Source organism: Zonotrichia albicollis, chromosome 5 (genome assembly GCF_047830755.1).
Source record: "Zonotrichia albicollis isolate bZonAlb1 chromosome 5, bZonAlb1.hap1, whole genome shotgun sequence".
Lineage (NCBI taxonomy): Eukaryota > Metazoa > Chordata > Aves > Passeriformes > Passerellidae > Zonotrichia > Zonotrichia albicollis.
Window position 1 is genome coordinate 32,428,377 of NC_133823.1, and position 23,160 is coordinate 32,451,536.

The 23,160-nt window shown below is 36.4% G+C and overlaps 1 protein-coding gene across 15 annotated transcripts in view; it reads right to left on the bottom strand.

Moving 5' to 3' along the window:
- Nucleotides 1-23,160, bottom strand: part of NEK1 (NIMA related kinase 1) — a 42,301-nt gene that overhangs the window by 10,745 nt on the left and 8,396 nt on the right. For 4 of the 15 annotated variants that reach the window (XM_074541226.1, XM_074541224.1, XM_074541225.1 and 1 more), the window contains exons 8-25: nt 23,055-23,109; nt 21,484-21,684; nt 20,618-20,678; nt 18,867-19,024; nt 16,536-16,595; nt 16,353-16,400; nt 16,189-16,260; nt 13,035-13,216; nt 12,821-12,952; nt 9,466-9,568; nt 6,437-6,520; nt 5,811-5,894; nt 5,224-5,316; nt 3,785-3,880; nt 3,119-3,292; nt 1,586-1,654; nt 1,276-1,507; nt 95-247 (exon numbers count right to left, since the gene is read on the bottom strand). In XM_074541226.1, the coding sequence (XP_074397327.1) occupies nt 95-247; nt 1,276-1,507; nt 1,586-1,654; nt 3,119-3,292; nt 3,785-3,880; nt 5,224-5,316; nt 5,811-5,894; nt 6,437-6,520; nt 9,466-9,568; nt 12,821-12,952; nt 13,035-13,216; nt 16,189-16,260; nt 16,353-16,400; nt 16,536-16,595; nt 18,867-19,024; nt 20,618-20,678; nt 21,484-21,684; nt 23,055-23,109 (2,057 nt within the window). The other 11 variants (XM_074541227.1, XM_074541228.1, XM_074541232.1 and 8 more) reach the window with 11 other exon arrangements.

Sequence of the window (23,160 nt, forward strand, 5' to 3'; positions counted from 1 at the left end):
GAGTATAAGAATATGCTTCTATTACTTCAAAATCTTTCTCAGTAGATAAACTGTCACTACACTTGCAGTGCAGATAATTACCCACTGTGCTTACCATTGATCTCATCTTGTTCTTCAAGGATGTCAGTTTGCAGCTGCAGCTCTGCTTCTCCTAGGATCCTCAGAACTGAATCAGTTGGGCTTTTGCCCCAGACTTTCCTGTGAGGTTCACCAATATCTAACTTAATTACTTCTCCCAGAGTTTGACCTGTTGGGACACAAACACAAATAGAAAAACTTCTCTAAATTAGAATTTTCTATTCATTTTCTGTATAATAAATAATCAAACAAACAACCTCCAAAAAACTTGAAAAAGGTGACAAAGCCAGAACTCATGTCATCTCAGCCTAAATCAGACAGCCTAAAGACTTTGCTTATCTAGAGTTTTTCTTCTTCCAATTCCAATCAATAACAGAGTTATTCAATATCAGTTGACATATGCAACTTAATAGCAGCAGCAGCAGCTCTTTTCAGAAATTCAGACACTCCAAAAGAAAGCAGTATGAGCAATGTCTCATTGGCACGGAGTTGTCTTGAACTTTACTTGAAATGGTAAACAAGAAAGTTTCTTGTCTTGCTATCCTTTGACATTTATTTCTGTTCATTCTCCCTCCAAGGAAAACAGGACACAAAGCACCAAAGAAAACCGGAGTAAAAAGTTTCTTGATTCTAGCACTATAAAACTACTATGCAAAGATGCAAGTCTGTCACATTCTCAATGATTATTTCCTTCTACAATGCGAAACAGACTTTTAGTAAGATATAGTGAAACCAGGAAAAAGAGGTTTCAACCAATAAAACAGAGAAGGAAAGTGGAAAATCTGGAATAACAGTCTTGATTTAAGAAAGGAAAACACTAAGAAAGGCTTAACATAAGTTACAGATCTAAATAGAGAAAAACCCTCAGTTGTTTCTTCACTACTGATAACACAACAACAGGACTTTCAAGTTAAATAAGAATCTTTCATATATTTTAATTTATTTTTTATTAGTTAAGTAACTGTTTGTTGTTGAAATTACGAAATTATTTATTGAATCTCCTGCAGGCTTTTAACTATTCAGCCTGTGCCTCACTCCTTATTTAAGGGAATACATAACCACCCACTTTTTAGAAGTGCATGACCTGTAACTGATAACAAGATGATAATAAAGAGTAGTTGGTTTATAAAAACACACACTACACATGGCAAACTGATTTAGTAATACCATGGTGACAAAAAAACCCCAACAACTTACACTCTGCTCCAGAGAAAGAATCTTCCATTGACAGCTGAGCTAGAGGAACGACCAACTCAGAGGCCCCAGATTCCCATTTTTTGCGATCTCCCAGAAGTGGCTGGTCACCTTGCTGCTCCTTACCATCTTCAGATCTAGCTGATTCAGAGGTATTTTTACTCTCCTTTTTTCCTTTCTCATCTTCTTGAGCTTTAAGATTTTGATTTAATCTTCTCAGAATTTCTCTCTTGTTCTGAAAGGACCAACATATGTATTAAAATAGTGCCTTTCTTGAAAGCATACCTAAATGACACTATATAATTTGACATACTTGTACTGCAAAATCTGGCTTTTTCAATTCCTCCTCAGACTCCTGGACAGCAGTTATTACATGTTCATCCTTTAAGTCCCAGAAGCATGAAATAGAAAGTAGAAGAACATGTCAGAAAAAAATTATCTTGAGAATAGTAATAGACATAATAAAACCTTTCCAATGTCAACTGCAGGTAGACTGAAACAGAATGCTTGATTATTCTGTTTTATTCTATCCCAAAGACACAATTTCAAGGGCACCTTCCATCTTTGAACCAATCACTATCTAAAAGTGATGAGCAAGTGAATAACTCAATTTAAACAGACAAATGAGATTTTAGAGAATGAAACATGTAGAGATAAAGCCAGATACAACCTCTACAGCAAGATAACACTGAATTCCTATGCTACAAATGAGTAATTCTACAAGAGAACAAAAAAAGTGGCAAGCACAGAGTCAAGGATAATTTATGAAGAAAAAACAGAAGGGAAAAGAGACAAATTTATGTAAATAAGCAAACTACGTACTGAAGGCAAAATGTAGAATTCAGAATCTGTGTACTAGGCTTGTATTCTCCAACTCAAATGGCTCTGTGTGCTATTTTTTAGCCTGTTATAGTCACTGTCTTGCATTACTGTGAGACAAACTGTCCATGTGGAAAAAATATGCTTTATTAAAAATATGATTTAAGTATTTGTCCAAAATATGATTTCTTTTTCCAGCTATCAACTGACATCTTTCAGGGTATAACATTTTATATTTCACACACATTCTTCAGTGTAAGTTTCACCTCTATTCCCACAGCTATAGCCCTCAGGGTTGAATACAGTATGAAGTACCACACTACACTGAAATTTACAAAGAGCTTAAGCAAATGTAAAAAAGCTAGCATTCAAATTAACATCGATTGTGTTAAAAATTTAAATTTTACACAGTTACACTCATGAGCTCAGGTTCACAATTGTAACATAAAGCAGTTGAGGTAAACATGTAAGTTTTTACAATATCAGGACCGAGAACATGCAGAATAGAAATTAGGATACTCTTTTAGACAACAAGAAGAGACAGCACTAACAGATTCAAGAATCTTAGGCTTTGTCTTCTCTGTAATATTCAGCACTTTCAAGCTCACTGAAAACAATCAATCATTAATATAAAATAGTCCTATCATTCGAAATTTATCTGCTCACTTCCACCAAGTAACCAACTCATTAACTCCTCTCTTCAAGGGGCTGATGAAAATGCTGGAAGTTGATGTCTTGTTCAACTGAACAAAACTGCCCTGATCAAATGGAAGCTGCCACCTAGGGCTCATCATAAGCTATTTTGCTCAGAACATGTATTTCAGTTTCAGCATACAGGTGTGTTTCAACAGCTTTCAAGCTTTGGTTTCTTTTTATAGTTTTTTAAAATTTCTTTTCCCTAATTAGAAGTAACAAACATCCTTAACAATATTTTCTAGCTAACCTATACATTTTCTATAAACATTCTCGTTCCAGTCAGTACTTATTGCCTTTCCATTCATTTTACCCTGTTTGCAAAAGTACCTACCACACCCACTTCCTTCAAAGCAGAAGTCATGGAGATGACAGGTACACCAGGCTTCACTGGAAGCTGTGGCTTAGGAACAGCTGCTCCAGACTCTTGTAGTCCATTCATAGGACTATGCTCTGTAGCTTCCATATGAAAAGGCACATTAGGATTCTTTACCCCTTTTGCAATCAGCTGTATAGATGCAATTAAAAAAAAGTTAAATCAAAAATGTACTTCAGGACTTTACACATTAAATACAGTATTATCAATTAGGCTCATGTAATCCTTACAAAAGGACAATAATGCCACACACTCATACAAAGGACAACTGCCCACTGCATGCCAGTTTTTCAGCTTCACATCCTGCTTTTTCTACTCACAATATTACTAGTTGGACTTGTTCCATAGCACACACAAGTAAAAGAAAATAAAATAAGTTTTGGTCATTAACAGACAATTAAGAAAATAATTGGGGTGATCCTAATGATTCTCAGGTAGGATGTTCAGAAGTCTCCCTGCAAGCATACTTAAGATTAGGCTTCTAATGAGGGAATTCTGACTGACACAGGATACTCTCTCCAATTTCAGAACTACTTGTCTTGAAAAATCACAGTATAGGATTTTATTTATACAAAGATATGGCCCTACATACTATGACTGCATGTAACAGATTTATTTTCGTACATGTTCTTCCCAGGCTCTTTTCTCTCTTTCATATGCTTCCTTTCTCTTTCGCTCCAACTGCTCCTTCAGAACTGCTGCACGAGCATTTGCTTGAGCCTACAGTAAACAGGCAAAAAAAGATCAACTTGAAATCATCAGCAGCCTATTTCATGGAACATTTTAAGAAGGAATATTCTTGGATTACTCATCTCCTTTTCTCTCACTACTATATAGACTATGAAAGGAGGACTCCACTGACAAAATCACCACACATATATAACTGATGATCTATGTTGAAATAATGGCAACTCCTCAAAATTTAATTGCAGTTCTTGATTTGCATGGTTCTATTTTTAGTATACATAGTAATCTTAAACAGACTAATGTAAAATTAGAAACTCTACTTAAAATTATCTTTGAAGACAAATGCATTAATCAAAAAATATGAAATATTATGTTTAAATTTTACAAACTTACTCATACACAAAAAGCTTCACTTGCTGTTTCACCTCAAGTTTTCAGGTTAGGCATAGGGTCAGCTCATTTTTACACTACTTTGCAGATGGTGGAGGGAACTTCATAGAATAGATAAGAGCAATAGTTGCTATCTATAGTATTGTGAACTAGTTATTGATTTTAAATCACCACAAGGAATAAAGTTCTAATTAAACACTGTATTTCTATGAAATGTGTTTGTTTTAATGTAACTCATCACAGGGTTATAAAACTCATATTCCAATACACACATAATCCATGTCAGCCCATTTAAGGAGTTTGGCCTTCCTTTATTCTTTAACTAAAAGAAAGGGGTTGTCTAATGTTGGGAATTTAGCTGAAAAGAGACTGGAAAAGTACAAAACCATGGCTAATTCCAAGTCCTGCACCTGCAAAGATAGTGTGTCCTTGGGCCTAGCTGTATTAGGACAACAAACAGTGAAAGAGACATGAGAAAAGAGAGATGTAACCCCTAAGGAATGAGGAAGAGTTCATGGTATAGTTTAACCAATAGATTGCTTGGCTTACAGAATATTCATAAGCTTATTATTTGCTGTATAAGTGTCTGATGCTTTCTTCAATAAACTGGACCTGTGATGAACCAGCTGGTGTCCAGGTCTCCTTCCTACGACAGTCTAAGGTATATCTCCCTTACCCCTTCAGTCTCAAAATGCTGTTTTAGTTATACCAAATTGCCATTAGGACTAAAGCTACCCTAGAGAGAATTCTCAAAGACTGGGATACAGAAGATCATTGACTAGCAAGGATGTCTCAGCGTGTTTTAAAATTACCAAGATAAAGCAGCTGAACACAGTTATTTGCTCTATACAGTTAAACTCACCCCATTCCCCTTGTAGTGGACACATGAACAAACTATTGATAGCAAGATGAAATATAAGAACATTCCCAAGATATAAAACATATTTGACAACAGTAACTTCCATCTCCTCCCACTCCACGCTTACCTTCTGTGTTTCTATCTTCTTGCGTTTCAGTTCTGCTTCCTCACTAGAGTCCTGTCCGTCAGAACTGGCAGCTTCACTCTGCAAAGTGAAAGTCTTCATGGAATTATCATCAGTGCATGTATTTAAACACTGTGTGATATGAGTGCCTACTCAGAATATTTTAACCGACTATACGACTAACATGGGTCAGTTTCACTAACTCCTTGCTTAAACGCAATGTTTACTTGAACAGAGCTTAGTCTCTGAGATCAGTGGGGGTTTTATTTGTTTGGTTTTTCAGGGAGGATTGGTTTTAAAAGATGTGAAGCTTTAATAAGTCAGGAAAAAAGGAATGTGCCTCTTGTTGCAAGGAAAGCAGCCTACAATGCTGGGCTCTCACCTGCCACCCCTCATCACTGCTCCATGTTCTGCAGGTGAGGATGCAAGAAAGGTTTGATGCTCTAGAAGTCCAGGTTTTTTTCACAATATATACTGTCTAAAATATATGTCTATATAAAACTGCCTAAAACAAAAGTCTTCCCCCAGAGGTATAAGAACACACCCCACACTCAACTTCCGTAAGTATTGAGTATTATTTTTAAACCAACCTTATCTCCACGAAGTTTTGCTCTAATCTGCTGACGTTCATTAAAGTTTTGTAGCCGGATCTGTCTCAATCTTGCCAAATATTCCTAACACAAAGAAATGAAACAAGTTTCAGCTCTATGGAAACTCTCTCCAGTAAGGTTAACTTAAAATATATCAGATACCACAAAGAAATAAAATGAGTGAACCACCCCCCAACATTATTGTTATCGCTCCACCAGCATATACTAATCTCCAGAAAAATTCTCATGAAATTCCAATGTATGTTTAAAATGTATGTTTATCAGTATTAATTATAACTACATTTTACATTACTGAAAGCTAGGAAAGGTTGCATTTATCGCAACAGGATTAGGATATAGCTAAACTTATGTGTATCAAATTCAAGAACCACTCTGAGAAAGATTGATGTAAGCAACTACTATTTTGATTATTTTAAAAACAAAAACAATTAAACACACCCAAACTTTAGTACATTAACTGATTTCCTAAAATTATTTCCTAAAAATTAAGAAAGTCCTTCAATTTTGTTACACAGACGGAATCATGCAGAGAAACTAGGCACAGATGAGGTCAAAATAGTGCTATTTTTGTGACGAGCAAAGTGGCAAACATGCAGCAAGCATACCTCTTCCTCCTTGTTTCTGGATTTCCTTCCTCTTGCAGAAATGGACCTGCCTCCATAGGTATCTGCCAGGTTTTGCAGTGTACCCTGTTTGCCATTTAATGGTATCAAATTTAAGGTGGCTGGGGCAGTAAAATTATCTGCTTTATCCAATACGGTTCACTTATAAGAAACCAAATCCATCAAAGATCTGCAGATGTTCTGAAGTTAACCAATAAACCTTTTTCACTTACATGAAACATATGACAGCAGTAACTAAAAATTCTGAGCAGCCAAAGAGAGAGATAAGAGCTCTAAGAATATAGTTGCTGTCTCCCTTCAATTCTGATTTTCTCATAGAAACTTAAGGTTAGAAAACCTAAATTGTGATGGGTATGAGTTTTCTACATCTGGATTATATAAAAATGGTAGCACAGGGTTGAGATTTCTGCCATTGCTGAGTTAAAAAGTGGAATCTTTTAATGTTCTTAGATTAAGCTTTTTTAACAATAATGAGTCAAAAATTTTAAAAAGCATTTAAATATACTCATTACACCTAACAAGCTGTGCTAAATGTCTAATACACAGGCAGCATACAGACTTGGTCCATGTGATGTACTCTGTGACTTGTCACCAAAAGGATTTCAACCTTTAAGAAAGTTCTGTACAGAACAGTACAAGAATCATTTGACTTCATGTTTTCTGCTTAGATGAAAATCAATAATACTTTAATTATTTTACTAATGACATACCACTTTTTGTTTTTTTTTCTGAATAGGTTAAAAATTCTTTGATTTGTTAGTGCAACATACAATAAAGACAGCAAGCACACAAACATATGATTGACCTTCTGCTCCATAAAATGCCTGGGGCTTGGGCCTTCTCAAGCTTGCGTGCAGAGAACCATCAGTAAGTAAATACTCCAGTGAGGTTATTGACTGAATCCAAATATTCTGGTTAAATAATCTCTCAGACTGAGAAAAATTAATAGCTCAAGGAAATAGCACACCACTGCACTTCAGTGGTTTAGCAATCAGGGGATCAGAGAACAAATTAAGGAATTTTGAGGAAGAGTAGTTTCTATACATTCATAAGGGCCCCATGAATGCTGGTTTCAGCTTGAGCATTAAGCCATAGAAAATGTAAAAGAATATTTTCCATATTCATGTTTTCAGAAAATATTTGGTTTTATTTTTAACTTTTTAATACATGTTCCTGAGCTTTACAAAAGCTTACTGGCGCTATTGAAGGAATTTCCTTGTTCTTGGTTCTAGCACTGAAGTTATTTTAGGTATTTCCATCTCTGATGGTGATTTATATCACTGCTCTTAAGAAAGAAACTGGAAGCAAGATTTTTGAGAACTGATTTTCTTTGTAGATTGCTTATTTTACTCATCTGCTACATTAAATTTTGAAAGACCAGGACTCATTTTTGCAATGCCACACAGCTACAGTGAAGTAGGAAATTAGGTCAGCAGCTGTCTTAAAAAACAGATGTCTGTAAGTACCATCAACTCAACTACTGAGTCAAATTTAGACTGTCAGTTGAAAATTAAAATTGACAGCAATTATATTTATAGAAGCTGGGTAAATTAGTGCCAGTCATCAGACAAAAGGCTGACTATTAGTTGATGATTTCTCCTTTCAGATCAACATTGTCCAAACAACAGTCCCATCCCCATATGAGAACAACTGCCAGCTAGTCAAATTAATTTCCTGCACAAATAGAAGGAAGCTGTTGATAACTTCCACTTTCAATGACAAATCCAGAAATGGACTTGGTACTCTGGCCTCAAATTATAAGTCATAAATATCTGGAAGTTACTTCAGTTGTTCAGTAACCTCCCTGTTTTATTATGGGAACCATCTAAGATTAAAACATTTAGGCTCACTGAACACATTAGAGAAAACTGAAAAACATTAACATGAATAGTTGGGTATCTTAAATTAACTGATCTCATAAATTCATATCAATGCCAACAAAATCAAGAACAAAATGGAAGCAGTACTGGTGCTGCTAACAACTTTACAAGAGGGAATGGTATTAACAACAACTTGCCCAAGAAGAGGTAATGACAAGAATTGCTCTTTTATTTTTTTTTCAAAATTACTTACTGGTCTTGAAGGTTTTAAAAAAACAGAACCATAGTTTTAGAGAGGTAGACTAATTTTACAGCATAAATACTAATCTAAGGATACTTTGCCATGAAAGCAGTGAATCAAAGCACCAAAAATTGTTCACTGTAAGTGAAATAATCCCCGACATTAGGACCTGGCTTTAAATCATCATCTGATTATCAGGTATAACTCAGGAGATGCTGCTATAAATCTGCTGTTGGTCTCATCTCACTGCTACTCCAGCACAGTCAGTTCAATTTCAGCAGCTGACAAAGATAATGTCACTGAATTGCATATGAATAGTGTAGAGAAGCACCCAAGATGCAAAACCCTCCTTGTTATCAAAACACATAGTCATTTCCAAGATATGTTTTAAACAAACTTCCTAAAGGAATAGTGAATTTAGAACCATAAGCATAAACATTTTATGATACTATCTTCTACTTAACTTGTAAAGAGTAAAGGTTTTACAAGATTCAGCATTGACAGATATGGATGAATTCATAATACCTTTTCAATAAGCAGAATGTGTTTCCCTAGCATGCACCACTATGTCTGATCATTAGCTGTATCAATTTAATCAAACTTCATTTTTGGTTCAAGCTGTATAACATGAAGTTTAATTTTAACCAAGACTCTAAAGCATAAGCAGAAAAAGAATGTAAAAGAATCTTCTAAAATTGACAATAGCAAGTTAGACACACGCAAACAAAGATAATTTGTTAATAAGCTTGAAGTAATGAGAAATGTACTACATGATTATGTTACGTCTTATCAAAATTAGCAAGAAAATGCAGAAAACTTATCTCCCATTCCCTCTGGTTTTTTCAACACTTAAGGAAAATATTTAGTCAGCATTTCACTTATGATGCTACTTCAAAGACTCACAAAGCATGCTGAAACAGTAATACACACAGGAAGACCAGATTTCATACCATGTGTCCCTGAGCTCGAGCTTTGTTTTCCATGGCTTCTCTCTTTCGTTGCCAGAATTCTTCAACTTGCTTTGCTCTATCTGCAGCTATCCATCCTTTTTGCCTGAGTAATTTCAACACAGCAAGATGAAAGTCTCTGAAATATGACACTGTAAACACACCACCCCCACTGTCCTCCCCCCTGCACTTATTCTAACTAGAACATGCAGGGGAAAAAAGTAACTTTATATGAGTAAGACATCTTCAAAAAATGCCTTTCATCAGTCAAAATACAGATCACACTTGCACAAAATGGAGGAAAATAAGCTTACTAAAAGTGAGAAGAACTACTGAAAAAATAAATCCAAACCACTGTATTGTTGTCCTTCCAGATCCTTGTCATTGAAAGAAAAATGAATGTCAAAACACAGTCTTGGTATGATTGTTTCTGGAAGTGTCTCAGCTTGTTTCATTACTGTTATGATTTGTGAGAAAGAAGATTCCTTCAAGATTTCCCTTCAGAGATGAGCAAGAACTCATCACATGAGCCAATCAGTAAGGTCAGTACTGTGACAGCCTTTCAAGACTGTCTATATTTGCAGTAAGAGTTTCTGCCACTTAGGGAATTACTACAGTGCTCAGTGTTCTTGCAATTCCTTTTAGAGAATCTTGGGGGACATTTTTTGTTTGTTTTCAAAGGGTCCATGAAGGAATTTTCCTACCCTAGAATTAGCCATAACAAGATGATTGTTTTTTAACAAGTTTCACCCCAGGTCAGGGACCTGCTTGGGAAGACATTTAGTTTACCATAACTGAGCAACCTGCAACAGTCTGAGTACATTTATAATATCACAGAGAAACCAGATTCTGACAAATTCATTAGAAGTAGACCCAGAGAAGTTAAGTACTAAAATAAAACCAAAACACTGAGAAATGGTTTAAGATATTCTACAACTGGTAGAATGATGAGGCCTTTCCAAGGTTCCCTGAACCTCCTTTAACTGAGGACAATTGGGGGTTTGGCAACAGTCAGGAAGAAACTGGAATATGCTGACAGCAATACCCATTAGACTGAGGCACTTAAAGAAAGAATCCTTTTGAAATACAGGAAGCTCTAGTAATTCATAAATAATTAGCACACTAATAAAATACTCCCATTTTATTATTTTGACCCTTCACCCCTCAATCAAAAAGGAAATGAATTTTTTTCCAGATGCTACAATTCGTTAAAAGGAAGGCAGAGATAAAACCACTTTGACACAATAAAACAAACACTGCTCTAAAAAGGCAAGACAATCCACACAGATGTTACTGGTAAAGAAACAAACACTTGTCAATCCTTGTGTACACATACCTGATTCACCAAAAGATTTTTACTCCACCTTTTAACTACATATGAACTCAATTGGTGGATATGAAATCTGAGCAAAGCCCTGTCATGCAGCTGAAGTCTGCCACACATCATGAACCTTACGGTGTTGGAGGAGAGGTCTTTCCAAAAATACCCAAGACAGTCCTATTTGTCTCAAACTAAATTCACAGGAACGTCCTATCTCACAATTTTATAAAAATGGTTTTTCTTACTCCAAAGATGAGCAACTAATTTTCATAAAACATTTCAACTAGATTTCTTCTGGGCTTCACTTCTACCTGAGACACTGTTGACACTGAATACATTTAGCTTTACAAAAGTTGTAGTACAATGAAAGACTTCAACTTGAAGATTTCTCATCTTCTTCAATATGTGTCCTAAATTGACTACCTTTAACAAAGTTCTTGTTATTTAAATTCTTTCTTTGAGCGGAACATCATGATCACTTGCCTTCAGCAGGAAGAATTAAGTCCAGGATGGAAATACAGCTAGGCTGGCTATGATAATAAAATTGCTTCTCAGTAACATAAAAATTCTTAATGCATTTAAGATGCTAAGAAACAGCACCTCCATTTACAGCTAACAGTAATCCAGTTTATAAAGAGAAAAAAAATCAAATCTCTACCTATTTTGAAACTTCTGGGACAGTGTTTTCATTGAGTGCTTCCAAATTCATGTATTTGAGAAATGCTGAATTGTTTTCTCTTCCCAGTCTGTGTTATTTATTATTTGCAGCACTCTGCTATAGTTTCTCTCCATTTTAAAGCATTTAAAACAGTTAATCCAGGTACAGACAAATATAATCTAATATTTTCAAATGTATGAGTCAAACTGCTTCCTAATCTAGGCAAGAGTTGGGGACTGTGCAAAGCACTAAGAATAAATAGAGGAGGAAATACATTTAACTACTGCTGGCAAAAGATGCCTTCCAGTACTGGGTTGTACCAGGTAGAATTTTAATTATCTCACTACAGTCCAACCTACTATAGGGAATACAAAATATACCTCAGACCTTTCAGAAATGTAATATCAATGTTAAGCACGATGTTATTGCTGCAAATTTTAAAATAGCAAAAAACCTATAATTGCAAATACATATTATATTAGAACATAAAATTGAATTAATTTAGTTTACAAGAATAAATGGTTTCTTTGGCCACTTCCTTTTTCTCACATTAACTTCTTTTATTTCTTCCTTCATGGAACACATGATTGGCTCTGCAGAAGTTTAAATAATAAAGGAGAAAATTTGTGCCTCTAGGAAAGTCCGTTAGTAATGCTCACAGTACTAAACTTCCGAGAAAATGGTATTTTCCCATTTCCTAGTCACAGCTGCAGACAGAGTTCCTTGGGCAATATTATGAGATCTAAAGGAGAGCAAATAATTTTTGAAGAAGCTATTTGAAAGAGTGAAAACATTAAAAAGAAAATCAGTACTTGCTTACAATCTTTTTATATATAAAAATATCCTATTTACAGTAATTAGACTCAGGTCTTCTAACTCACTATTTGAATACCAAATTAGAGGTTGTACACCATTACAGCACCTGGCATTCACATCGCAATGAAGAAAGCTCCTAGAAGTTTTCCACCAAGAATTCTGGGATCAATCTAGATGCTTTGCAATACTACAGACACTCAGGTGCAGAGAAGGCAGGAAGAATAAGATGATGGAAGAAAGAAGCATCTTGTCAGGTAACACAAAAAGTCAAACCATGAACAAAGCAAAGGAGGAGGCTTATGCTGTTATCTGCAACCACATGAAGCCACCAATTTTGTCTGAAATCTACTTTAGGTACAATTGCTTAGTAAACTATTTTTTCCATTATTGGAAAAGCCAAGATCTCCATTGGCTCTAAAAGAATTGTGGTCTGTGAGGGTCTAACACACAAACAGACAGCACAATACCAATGAATAGAAGTGATTCTGAGACATGCTCAACTACTAAATGAAACCAGACACAGAACAAGAATCTAACAGACTGACAGATTATCATAGTCCAACCTGTTTGTATTGGCTTGTTTAGACACCTCCTTCAATCTTTTCACTTTTTTCCTAACTGCACCAACATCGGGTAAATGGTGATGACCTGCAGGTCCCTTAGGAACTCCTGGACGTGTTCCAGGTGGAATTCCTCTGTAGATAAATATGTACAGTAACTTTCATTACTTTCATCTAAAGCAGAACACATGTAGCTTCTAATGGAAGGTAGCCATACCTTTCAACAACTCCTCGGTCTTGTAGTTTAGCTCTCAACTTGGCTTCCCTCTCTTCAGCTATTCGGAAGACATTTTCCCTTTGCTGTTGCATCTGGTCAAAAATAGCATGATAGTGTTCGTAGCGTCCTCTGGAAGACACAGGAAAAGGACCAACACCACCTCCACCGACATAATATGGTGCCTGGAAACCAAAAGGGGTAGGGTGGAAATCACAAATCCTGCTTTTAGTAGGCTCTTCCAATTTTTACCTCTTCAGCAAAGTAATAATACTAACATATTCTGCAACAATTATAAATTGGCCCTAGTTTTATCCCTGGCATGCTCCTATTTTAACAAATTACAAGACAGATAATTTTTATTTTTTTTATTAGGAGTCCAGAATAAAACACCACTTTAGCTTCCTTTAAAAATAGTACAGTTATACATGAGTCATCTCTCACACAGTTTGGATGTCACTGAAAATGATTGTTGAAGTGTAAACAGAGATAGGTAATATTACATGGCCAAAATCAAACTTTTAGCAAAAAAAGGGATACATTCCAACTGAATTAGTAACAAGTGACTTATTGTCAAACACACATTCTTTTTCATGAAGCTGGAAACAGTTGAGCACAGTTTTAAGTTTGCTGAATGGCACTATGTGCAGATTTATCTGAGAACCCCCACTGCCACCCAGCCTGTCACTTTATTTCCATCACTAGACTTGAGATGCTTCTCTACTAAAGCTCAGATCAGGGGAACACCTACCACAAGGCACTGCTCTGTGCAAATTAGACCTGTCATTCTCAAAGCATTAGAATTCCTGCAGAAATTTCAAGTGAAAATAATGAAAAAAATAATGTTTCAAGCAGCAGTGTACAGTAATAGTCAAGGATGGATGCAGAAAATGTGAAACTGGCAAAACAAGGTTAAGGTTGTCAGCACATGCATAAAAATGTTTCCTTTATGCCTGGGGGAAGCAGTCAAACAGCCCATGGTAGTAAATCTGTGAAATTTGTTTCACCTACAGTGTCAATCTACCTTCCAGAGTGGTCTGAAGTATTTAATATAAATCCAGAAGGTGAGTACAGATGTGACAGGTTTAAGACTGCCTGTTTCGAAGTTCTTGAAGACACTGTATCTGACAATGGAATTTATCTCACATTCTGAGTTTCAGTTGTTCAGTACCATCAATGGCTCCCCATAATCCAGATGAGAGTACTAAATCAAGGATTTTCTAGGCATTCAAACAAATATGCAGGTAGACTGTTGGTCTGAATAAAAGTAACTATACAAGACTATGATTTCTACAAATAGAGGGAAAAGTCTTAACTTTAGACACTATTCAAGGTTTCATGTATCATTATTATTAGAGTTCAGTTTCCAAAATCTAAAGAAATTCTAGATAATGATCATCATTCTCCAGGCAAATTATATGTTATATGAACAGTCTAGAGAAAAGTTACAGCACTTGCTAGAACCACAAACCCAAAGCCAAACACTTGCCACGTTTGTCTCTACTTTTCCTCAGAAACAGGTGCCAGCAATCAGACCAAAAATAAAAGAGGGCAGAATCATGCAGTGCATGACTGTTGTGCCTTTGTAAGAGGCTGTTTGGCTTGTGTTATTGGAAAGCTTGAACAATGCTATTCAACGGCACTGTCAGGGAGTTGCTGGATATAGTCCTTGCATGCTGGAGAAAGGAAAAAGATAATTAAGTCAAGAATATTATAATAGTATATGGAAACCCGAAATGATGACAAACTAGCAGCCTGCAGTATGATTTACACTCAACTACCCAATTTGAAGAAGATATCTCAATGATTTTTCCACCTACCAAGATGTTTTACACCAGTGACACTTGGTGAAAACAAACACACTCACTGGCCTCAGTTTCCCTAGATAATTGAGAATACAGCTAACAAGGCATCTGGAGCTACAACAGAACAGCTCATACACTCACAGTAAAACTGTGAGTTAATCAGAAACACTGTGTTCAGGAACACACGCAGCTCTCGTCCAAATGTGAGGATGCATGCATGCCATGTTGTTTGTATGGGAGCTTGTACTGGTGCCTGCCAGCTTGATCTTGAAGGAGAGGAGGACAACATAGGAAGCAAATTACATTTTTTCCTTTTACTTTTCCATTAAATCAGCACTTTGTAGTTTTTAAAGTCTGGTATGCTTAAGTTTGTGTTTATATTTAAGCTTTATTTATAATGATGTGTGGCACACATCCAAAGGTGATATCTATTTTGAAAGGAAATATTTAGTAGGCAGCTACTGAAACCTGGTTGGTGTTTGTGTATTCCTCATTTTTGTACAGAGAATAGTAATAAAACCTCTATCCATTTTGACTTCATTGCTCAAAGCTTGTTTACAAAAACCCTACTGAAGATGTTTACGCCCAGTATTTTCACCACAACAAATCCCTGTGTTTCAATCCACTTTCTATTGTCAGACAGACTTACCATCATACTACTTAAATTCCTATACTGGCTCTGTCTGATACCCAGACCCTGATAATCAACTAAATTGATGACATTACTTTCCAGGACAGTTACGTTTCCGCAAAACTATGACATGCCCAAATAGGGAAAAGGAAACAGTCATGGGAATCAGATTAAATTATGTACAAAGTGAATGGCTAAACAGCACACTGCATTAAAAATAATTAGATTTACTCAGAAATTTTTACCCCCCTCCTGAACACCTTATTGATATATAGAAACACTTATGTTGCTAAATTACAAGGAATGTTTAGAAACAAGTATTTAATACTGGGAAAGAGGTCCATTACTATAATATGAAAACCTGTGAAAAAAAAATTAAGAACAAACTTGAATGTGAAAGAAGCTGCTCATGCATACACTCAGCACAGGAAAAGTAGCAAAAGCAGGTATAGAAATAAGAAAGTGGTGCGTGAAAACCATTACTAGCAGAAAGAGAAGAGATTCAGAAATTTAGAAACATTAAAAATGAAAATTGCATGTAATCTCCAAAAGGCCAGGGAGGAGCTGTTACAGTCTATCTCAAATTATCCACAAATTTATAATGGACAGCCTCAAGAGTTGACCTCCAAGAGCAAATCCTTCTGAAAAGAGAAGACCATTTCACACAATCAAAGGTGGGGGGGGGAGCACACTGCACCACATTTCTGCATCTGCTGCCAACCTTAACACCACTTCCACCTGAACCAAGCACATTCCTCCATCCTTGTTCCCTGGCTCTGTTTATTCGTTCCATCTGAAGGAGAAAACAATACAGGAAAACAAAATTCAAGGAACCACTAAGTAAAAATTGAACTTCACTCTTAACACATTTGAAACATATTTTACCCTTTCTTTTTCCAGTCTTCTCATTTCATCTGCCTTCGGTAAACTGATCTGCAATGTGTAAGGATTAAACACGTTAAGGAACTGGGAAATGAAACTACTGCATGTTCTTACACACCACACCACAAGGTATTTCATGAAAATTTCTATGGGGGAATTAAGAAAAATCTGAAGACTCTTGTCTACCTGCTCTCTCTGGCGCTTTTCTTTTTCAGGCAATTCTAACCTTTTCTTTTTTGAAGGTTCCTGAAAAATAAGCATATAATTTGGTATTTATTACTGAGCCATTACTCTGTCAAGTCTCTGTCAAGATGGGTTATTGATCCAATTTCTGTCCATGAAGATTAAAAAAAAAAAAAAGAAATCGCTGCTATATAATGTTTGGCAAAAAAAGATGAGGAGGAAAGGTTTGAAAATCGTATTTTGTCATTCTTTCTGTGGACTTGGCTTTTGCTCAGTTTGAAAACAGATGATTTCATGACACTCCAAACATTTTTGCTCCTTTTTTCTACTGGAATAATTTTCATCAATGGGGTTGGAAATGCCAGCATAAAAGGTGAAACTTCGAATTAGACAGCATGATGCCAGAACGAGAGAAAAATTCTATCAGAAAACATATTCTTAATTCACAACTGAGTGTGCACTAAATGGGGTTTAAAATACTTGATATTCAGGAGGTTTGAAGTGAAAAGCACTGCTAAGATATGGGGGTACTTGTTCATCCTGTACTAAAAGTTCTTCAAAACCTGAAGGCAATGATTTTTAAATCTTCTTTGTCTTCATTTTTCTTCTCTGGTAGTATCACTCTTCATTACAATACTTTCTTTATAGAAACTCTTTGAGGGGGCCTAGATATTAAGATTCTATTTTTTAGATGGTCGTCCTGGGGGTCTTTTGCTTGATACTTCACTTGGTTCCAACTCTTAACAAAGTTTCTTGTTACCTATGACAACACAGTCACCACTGAATACCTGTTAAAGAGGCAGCTATAGTTAACAAAATGTGTTGTTTAATCTTCTCAAAAAAGCCATCATTACTTTTAAAGCTTTTTTTTTCTGACCATACTAGAACACACAGAGCTTCACAGCACTGTGAAGCTCTTTCTTTTGACAATATGCAATCCTGTCAAATGGATAATTTAAAATCAAGTATTGCAGATGTTGGAAACCTTTAGAGACTTGTAACAATATAATGTTAATGTAGTATTACTGATTAAAGGAGACAATTGTTACACACTCCTCTGAGAAGCCAGCTAAGAGCTGCAAGCTTAGACTCAGAGAAGAAAATTTATATTGTAATTTGTAGGCACTGTTTCTATCCTGCATCTTATGGGGGTATCATCACTAGGTACAGCTCACAGAAAGACTGTTCTAAAATAGCATTACTGACTCCTTCCATGGGAGTGGGAAAAGGATATTTCCTCAGTCTCTCCCCTGCCACATTAAGTCTCAGGGTAAGTTGGGTAAGTGCTGGCTGGTGAAACCCATGTCCAAGATCCATAGATGGCTTTGCAACCAAGCCTTAAAACACATAAACTTTGTGATTTCATAAGGGCACACAAGAAGTCTGCACTCTCCCTTTCTTGCTTTTTCAATCTGTGTCTCAAGAGCCAACAAGGCTTGTGTGATCAATGAGCTTCTCTCCAAACGTCTGATAACTGTTGAACTTCACAGATAATTTGTATCTCCAGGACAATTTTCTACCCACCAACAACTTCCACAGATGGATAGAGGTCTTAGCGCTATGTTCCCTGGAGTGCCATGGGAGAAGGGGAAAAAAAACCAAAACAACCAAAATGAACCCCACTACAACAACCATGTTACTTATTCAAAGAAAATCTCAACTAGTTCTCTTGCTGAAGCAGCAGCCTCTTGGTTCTAGTTGTCTGGCATAGCTCAAAACTAGCTACAGCAAAAACAACTCCTGACTATGCAGTAATTAATGGATTAAAGAGAGAAAATAAAAGTTTGATGTAATCGGGAATACAAGGAAGACAACAGAAAGATTAGAAGTACTCTGTGTTAGTATACAGAAAACTTTCTCATTAGATCATGAAATTACATCTGGGAAACTTCTCTTTCAATGACACAGTTTCTCTGCCTAATAACACTTTGTAAAATGGCTAGAAAAAGTTTGCCTATTTTTAAAAAAAATTGAAATTATTTTGGAACAAAGAAAAAAAGATGCAAAGGTTCCAGTGTCAATGATCTTGGTATACCTGACAGGCTTCCAATACTCCTTTGAGTGGTTAACACCAACAAAGCAAACGAAAACACACAAATGTAATTCAGCCTTGGAATTAAAACCCAAGCCTAAATAGGAGTTTGAAAAAATTATATTACAACCAACTAAACAAACAATCAATAATGAAGCAAGCCAAGCATTTAAACTACTAGTTCTACTTTCTCTGCAGGTGCATGAGGCATGTCCACATACCAAGACATTTTGAAAAGGAAGGCACAGTATTTGAATAAGGTATGAACAAAACAGGCCAATTTAACTAACTTAGCTTCTTACCTGTCTAATTTTAGTCAATGGCTTCTTCTCATTAGGCTTTTTAGGTGCACCACAAGACTTCCTGATAGTTAAAGGCACTCCATATTTTGCAGCAGGTTTGGTAATTTTCTGAGCTGGCGCAACTGAAGTCAGTGTTGGTTCTTGAACTGGTCTTTGAGCTGAAAAGAAGAAAAACCCTACAATGAAAATCCCCTGGTTTTGAGCTACCCAGGCTGGCCAGTGTATGGTATTTCTCTTTCCCAAAGTCTTAGAAAGCAAAACTAGAGAAAAACGGGTGAACCATGTGTCAGGGACCAAAGTTGTGTCTGAGGCCCTGCCATATTTGGTCTGCACTTGTGCACATCCACAAGACAATGAGGAAAACTTTACTGTGTAACTGGGGGAAACTTGACCCTTGAATGAGAAACAATGCATTGGTCCATCAGTGGGAACTAAATCTGTGAGAGAGGAGCAATGCACAATGGAGCTGTTGCTAGCATGGAGGTGGGATCACGAGCCACTCTGGTGTAGCTGAAAAAATTCCACTCCTGAGGAGAAGCCTTGAGCTGTGGGTCTGGGATGGAGGGGTGACAAGGATTGGATGCACACTGTGGATCCAGGAGATGCCCTGAAGGTGCACTGCCTGCCTGGCCCCCTGCATGAGCACCATGCTCTCTCCATGTCCTTTGCCTGCCCAGTGGCTTTGCAGAAACCAGGGGTTGGTATGTGTTATTTGCTACTGCTAGCAATAAAGCAAACTTGCTCTGCACTCGCAGCTGGGTCTCAGGTTTGGTGTGCATGGGCATCCTCCTGAACCTGTAACAAATTACTAACACTTTGTTCACATAAACTGATGTATTAGCTTGTCTAAGTTTAATGTTTGATAAGAAATAGAAGAAAACAATTCCTGTGCTTTTACTTCTTAATCCTTCAAGCTGTATAACAGACACTTCACTCAGCTGCCTTGCTTAACTGCAGAGTGCTCATGTACACAGGGAAGAGGGCTCCGAATGGAATGGAGAGACAGGCTCTTCCCCACTAACAATGCTGAACTGAAACCTGGAATGCTAATGTCACTTGTAGAAGATGAGTTCTAAAAGAGCTTCAATGGCCTTCAGGGATATTGCTTTCCCCATAGAGCTCCTGAACATACACCAATATTGTGGATTTGATTCTGGGTTAGCAGGGCTCTCTTACCACAGAATAGGAGGTCAGCAACACTATCAAAAGATACCAAAGCCCTTGCCAGGGCATCCGATAAGTACAGGCAAATAAAATACCTGGGAAGGAAATCTAGGGGGAAAAAAGGGCAAACTAATGCAGTAAAATGAAGTAACACCATCTTGACAGAATTAATCTTTGTTAACACTAGCAGAAATTTTACTGAATTAGACTGAAGCCAGGGCTTTATCTTGGAATCTCTAATGAAGCATCCCACATTTTTTTTGGAAGAAATCATACTTCTCATTAGCCATTTTTCATTACTAAGGGATAAAAATAAGTCATACAATCATAGCATATGAATTAGTTCCATTATTTGCAGTCTACACTGTCTCCTTAAATTACAGACCCATAGCTTGTATTTGCATCATTTGTATCCAACATATGTCCAGCTCCCCGGGGGAGGGAAGAAAATTCCTCCTTCTCTCTTTTTGTCCTGAAAATCCTACAGTCAGGTATGAGAGCACACAAAAAAACCCTCATAAAAGAATAAAACTACATACACTATCTGGACAGAGCTGAAAGGAAAAGTAGTGTAGACATCAACTTACCTGGTGAAGCATGTGGTCCAAACTTGTGGAAAATTTTGTGACTGAATTCTTCTGCAATAAGCTAAATGAGTGGAAGAATTAGTCAACAGTACTTGTGACCAAAGCTAGGAATAACTCATTTTCAGACAAGCATGCCATTAGCAGTAAGCATCTAACTAAGAGCATTTAGTGTAAATTACACAAAAATAAATACTCAACTTTATGCACTGAATCTAGTATTACTAGACTCTAGTATTACCAATATGGAGCTGGAGTATTTTCAAACATTTTTGGCATAATTACTCAAGAAATTTTACAAAGCAATTTAGTCTGACTTATGGGTGGCACGTGTTATCTCATTTATGAACTAGCTAAGAATCTAGGAAAAAAGTTAATGTGAACATCAATACAATTTTTATGCATAATTAATTTCCGATTTCTGAGTAGTTGCCGAAGTTCACCTCAATTTCTCCACAACAGGCCCTCAGGCCATTCCAAATTACAAACAAAAAATGGATTGAAGGGATTCTATACAGCAACAATGCTGAAATAATTGACAGCAGCATTTTCTTAAAAGATACATATCTAAACAAATCATCTCAGTAGTGATTCCTCATGCAATAGAAAAACACACAAAACAAAGCACTTCAGAAAATGTCACTTTGGATTTACTTATGGAAACTACAAAACACTTAATAATTTGAGACTTTTCTTTACAGTCCATTGTAAAACTAGTTTTCCCTCAACTGATCCTGTCTATAAGAAAACTATTCTAGGGAAAACTACTACTCTAGTTTTCCATGTAATATACTAACACTAAGATAAAGAAAAAGGAAAGTCCTACGATGTTTTTATTAGCAAAGTTAGAATTAAAACTGACTCCATACCTCTGGTGTGAGAAATTTTTCAACCCGTTTGGCTAAAAAGTTTTTCTCCAATATGGAGTTTACTGATGGTCTGTTCCTGGGATTCCTTTTAAATAGCTGGGACAGCAGATTACGTAGGTCGTAGGAGTAATGCATAGAAACAGGAGGAAAAGGCCCAGAGATTATCTTCAGGACCAAGTTCTTCATGTTACCAGCTTCAAACTGTATCACACAAGGAACAGAACAGTTACTCTTATCACCTGTCCTCATGCAAGGCTGCACATACAGATGATGAGGAAACCAAGCTAACAGGGTGTGCCTTCCTTTGCCTCAACACACACATTTTCAAGGTCAACACCAGCAGTTCAAAATAATCTGTTGCCAAGTATCCAAATTAAAATTCCAATTAAAAATACATCACAATACAGGTACTTCATACTATGGAGACGTAATGTTGCTAACAAGTAATTACTTGCCTCCAGATCTAGACTGACAATGATATATAACTAAGGAAAAACATAATTATCTGCTTGATCTCCTCTTCCAAAGGCTTTGAACCAGAACATGCCATCTGCCTTTTGTAGCAAGCCCCCATTACAAATTAGAGAATGTGAGGTATTCACACTCATTCAGGGTGAAATCCAAGGGAATGCTCAGACTTCAGTTTAAGCTCAGGTAACCGAGAACACCTGTTCAATTCCTTTGTACAATAAAAAGAAAACAGTATGTACCACCCAGCTTACAGAAAACAAATTGTTGACATCAATTCCCTGAAATTAAACACTGTCAGCAGTACTGCCACATAAAAGATCAAGCAAGAAGAAATTACAAAAGCTTGAAATGAAATTAAATTCTTATCCCTTGAAAATAGTTCTTTCCATTTTCATGTTGTTACAATCTTTTTCTTTTAACAAAAACAGCAACCAAAAAGCTCCAAACAAAACAAAATCCACAAAAAAATCTGTGAAAGGACAGAAAAAACCCCAAACATTTTCTTCCCTTCCTAACTGAAAAATGCATGATGAAGACATACTCTTCAAACTATAACACACATAGCTAGAAGAAAAAAAAACTTGAAAAAGGCAACTCTTCCACATTGGGAGTTTTTTATAAGCACTATTTCTGTTCTAAACAGAAATACATTAATCCATCTGCAAAAAGACAGAATACAAATTCAGATTTTCAATGAAGCTTTCAATGAATTCAAGCTTTTTTGGAATAAAACCTAACCCAACCAACCAAAAATCCCAAACAACAACAACACCACGAAAATCCCCAAACCAACCAACCAACCAAAAAACCCTACAAATGTCCCCACTATTCCTAGTATCCTTTATTATAGCACCTAACATTTTTTTCAGCTAATACAATCCATTAAAAACAAAAGTGCCAACAGAGCTGAGAGACTGGCATGCAGCAAAACATCAATGAAAAGTGTTGCTTGGCACAGAAAGTGGAGATGAAAATGCTGAAGGTAACTTTCAAACAGCTACCATGAAAGCATTTCATCAACTAAAATATATCTGCATGACATCAGAAATAAATTCTGTTTGAAATCACTATTGTATTATAGACACAAAGCTTCTACTCACCGCATGTTTAAGTGTACACATTTCATAGAGAACACAACCAAGGGCCCAGATGTCACTAAATCAAAGAGAACACATTATTTTAACACTTCGTTCTAGGTTAACATTG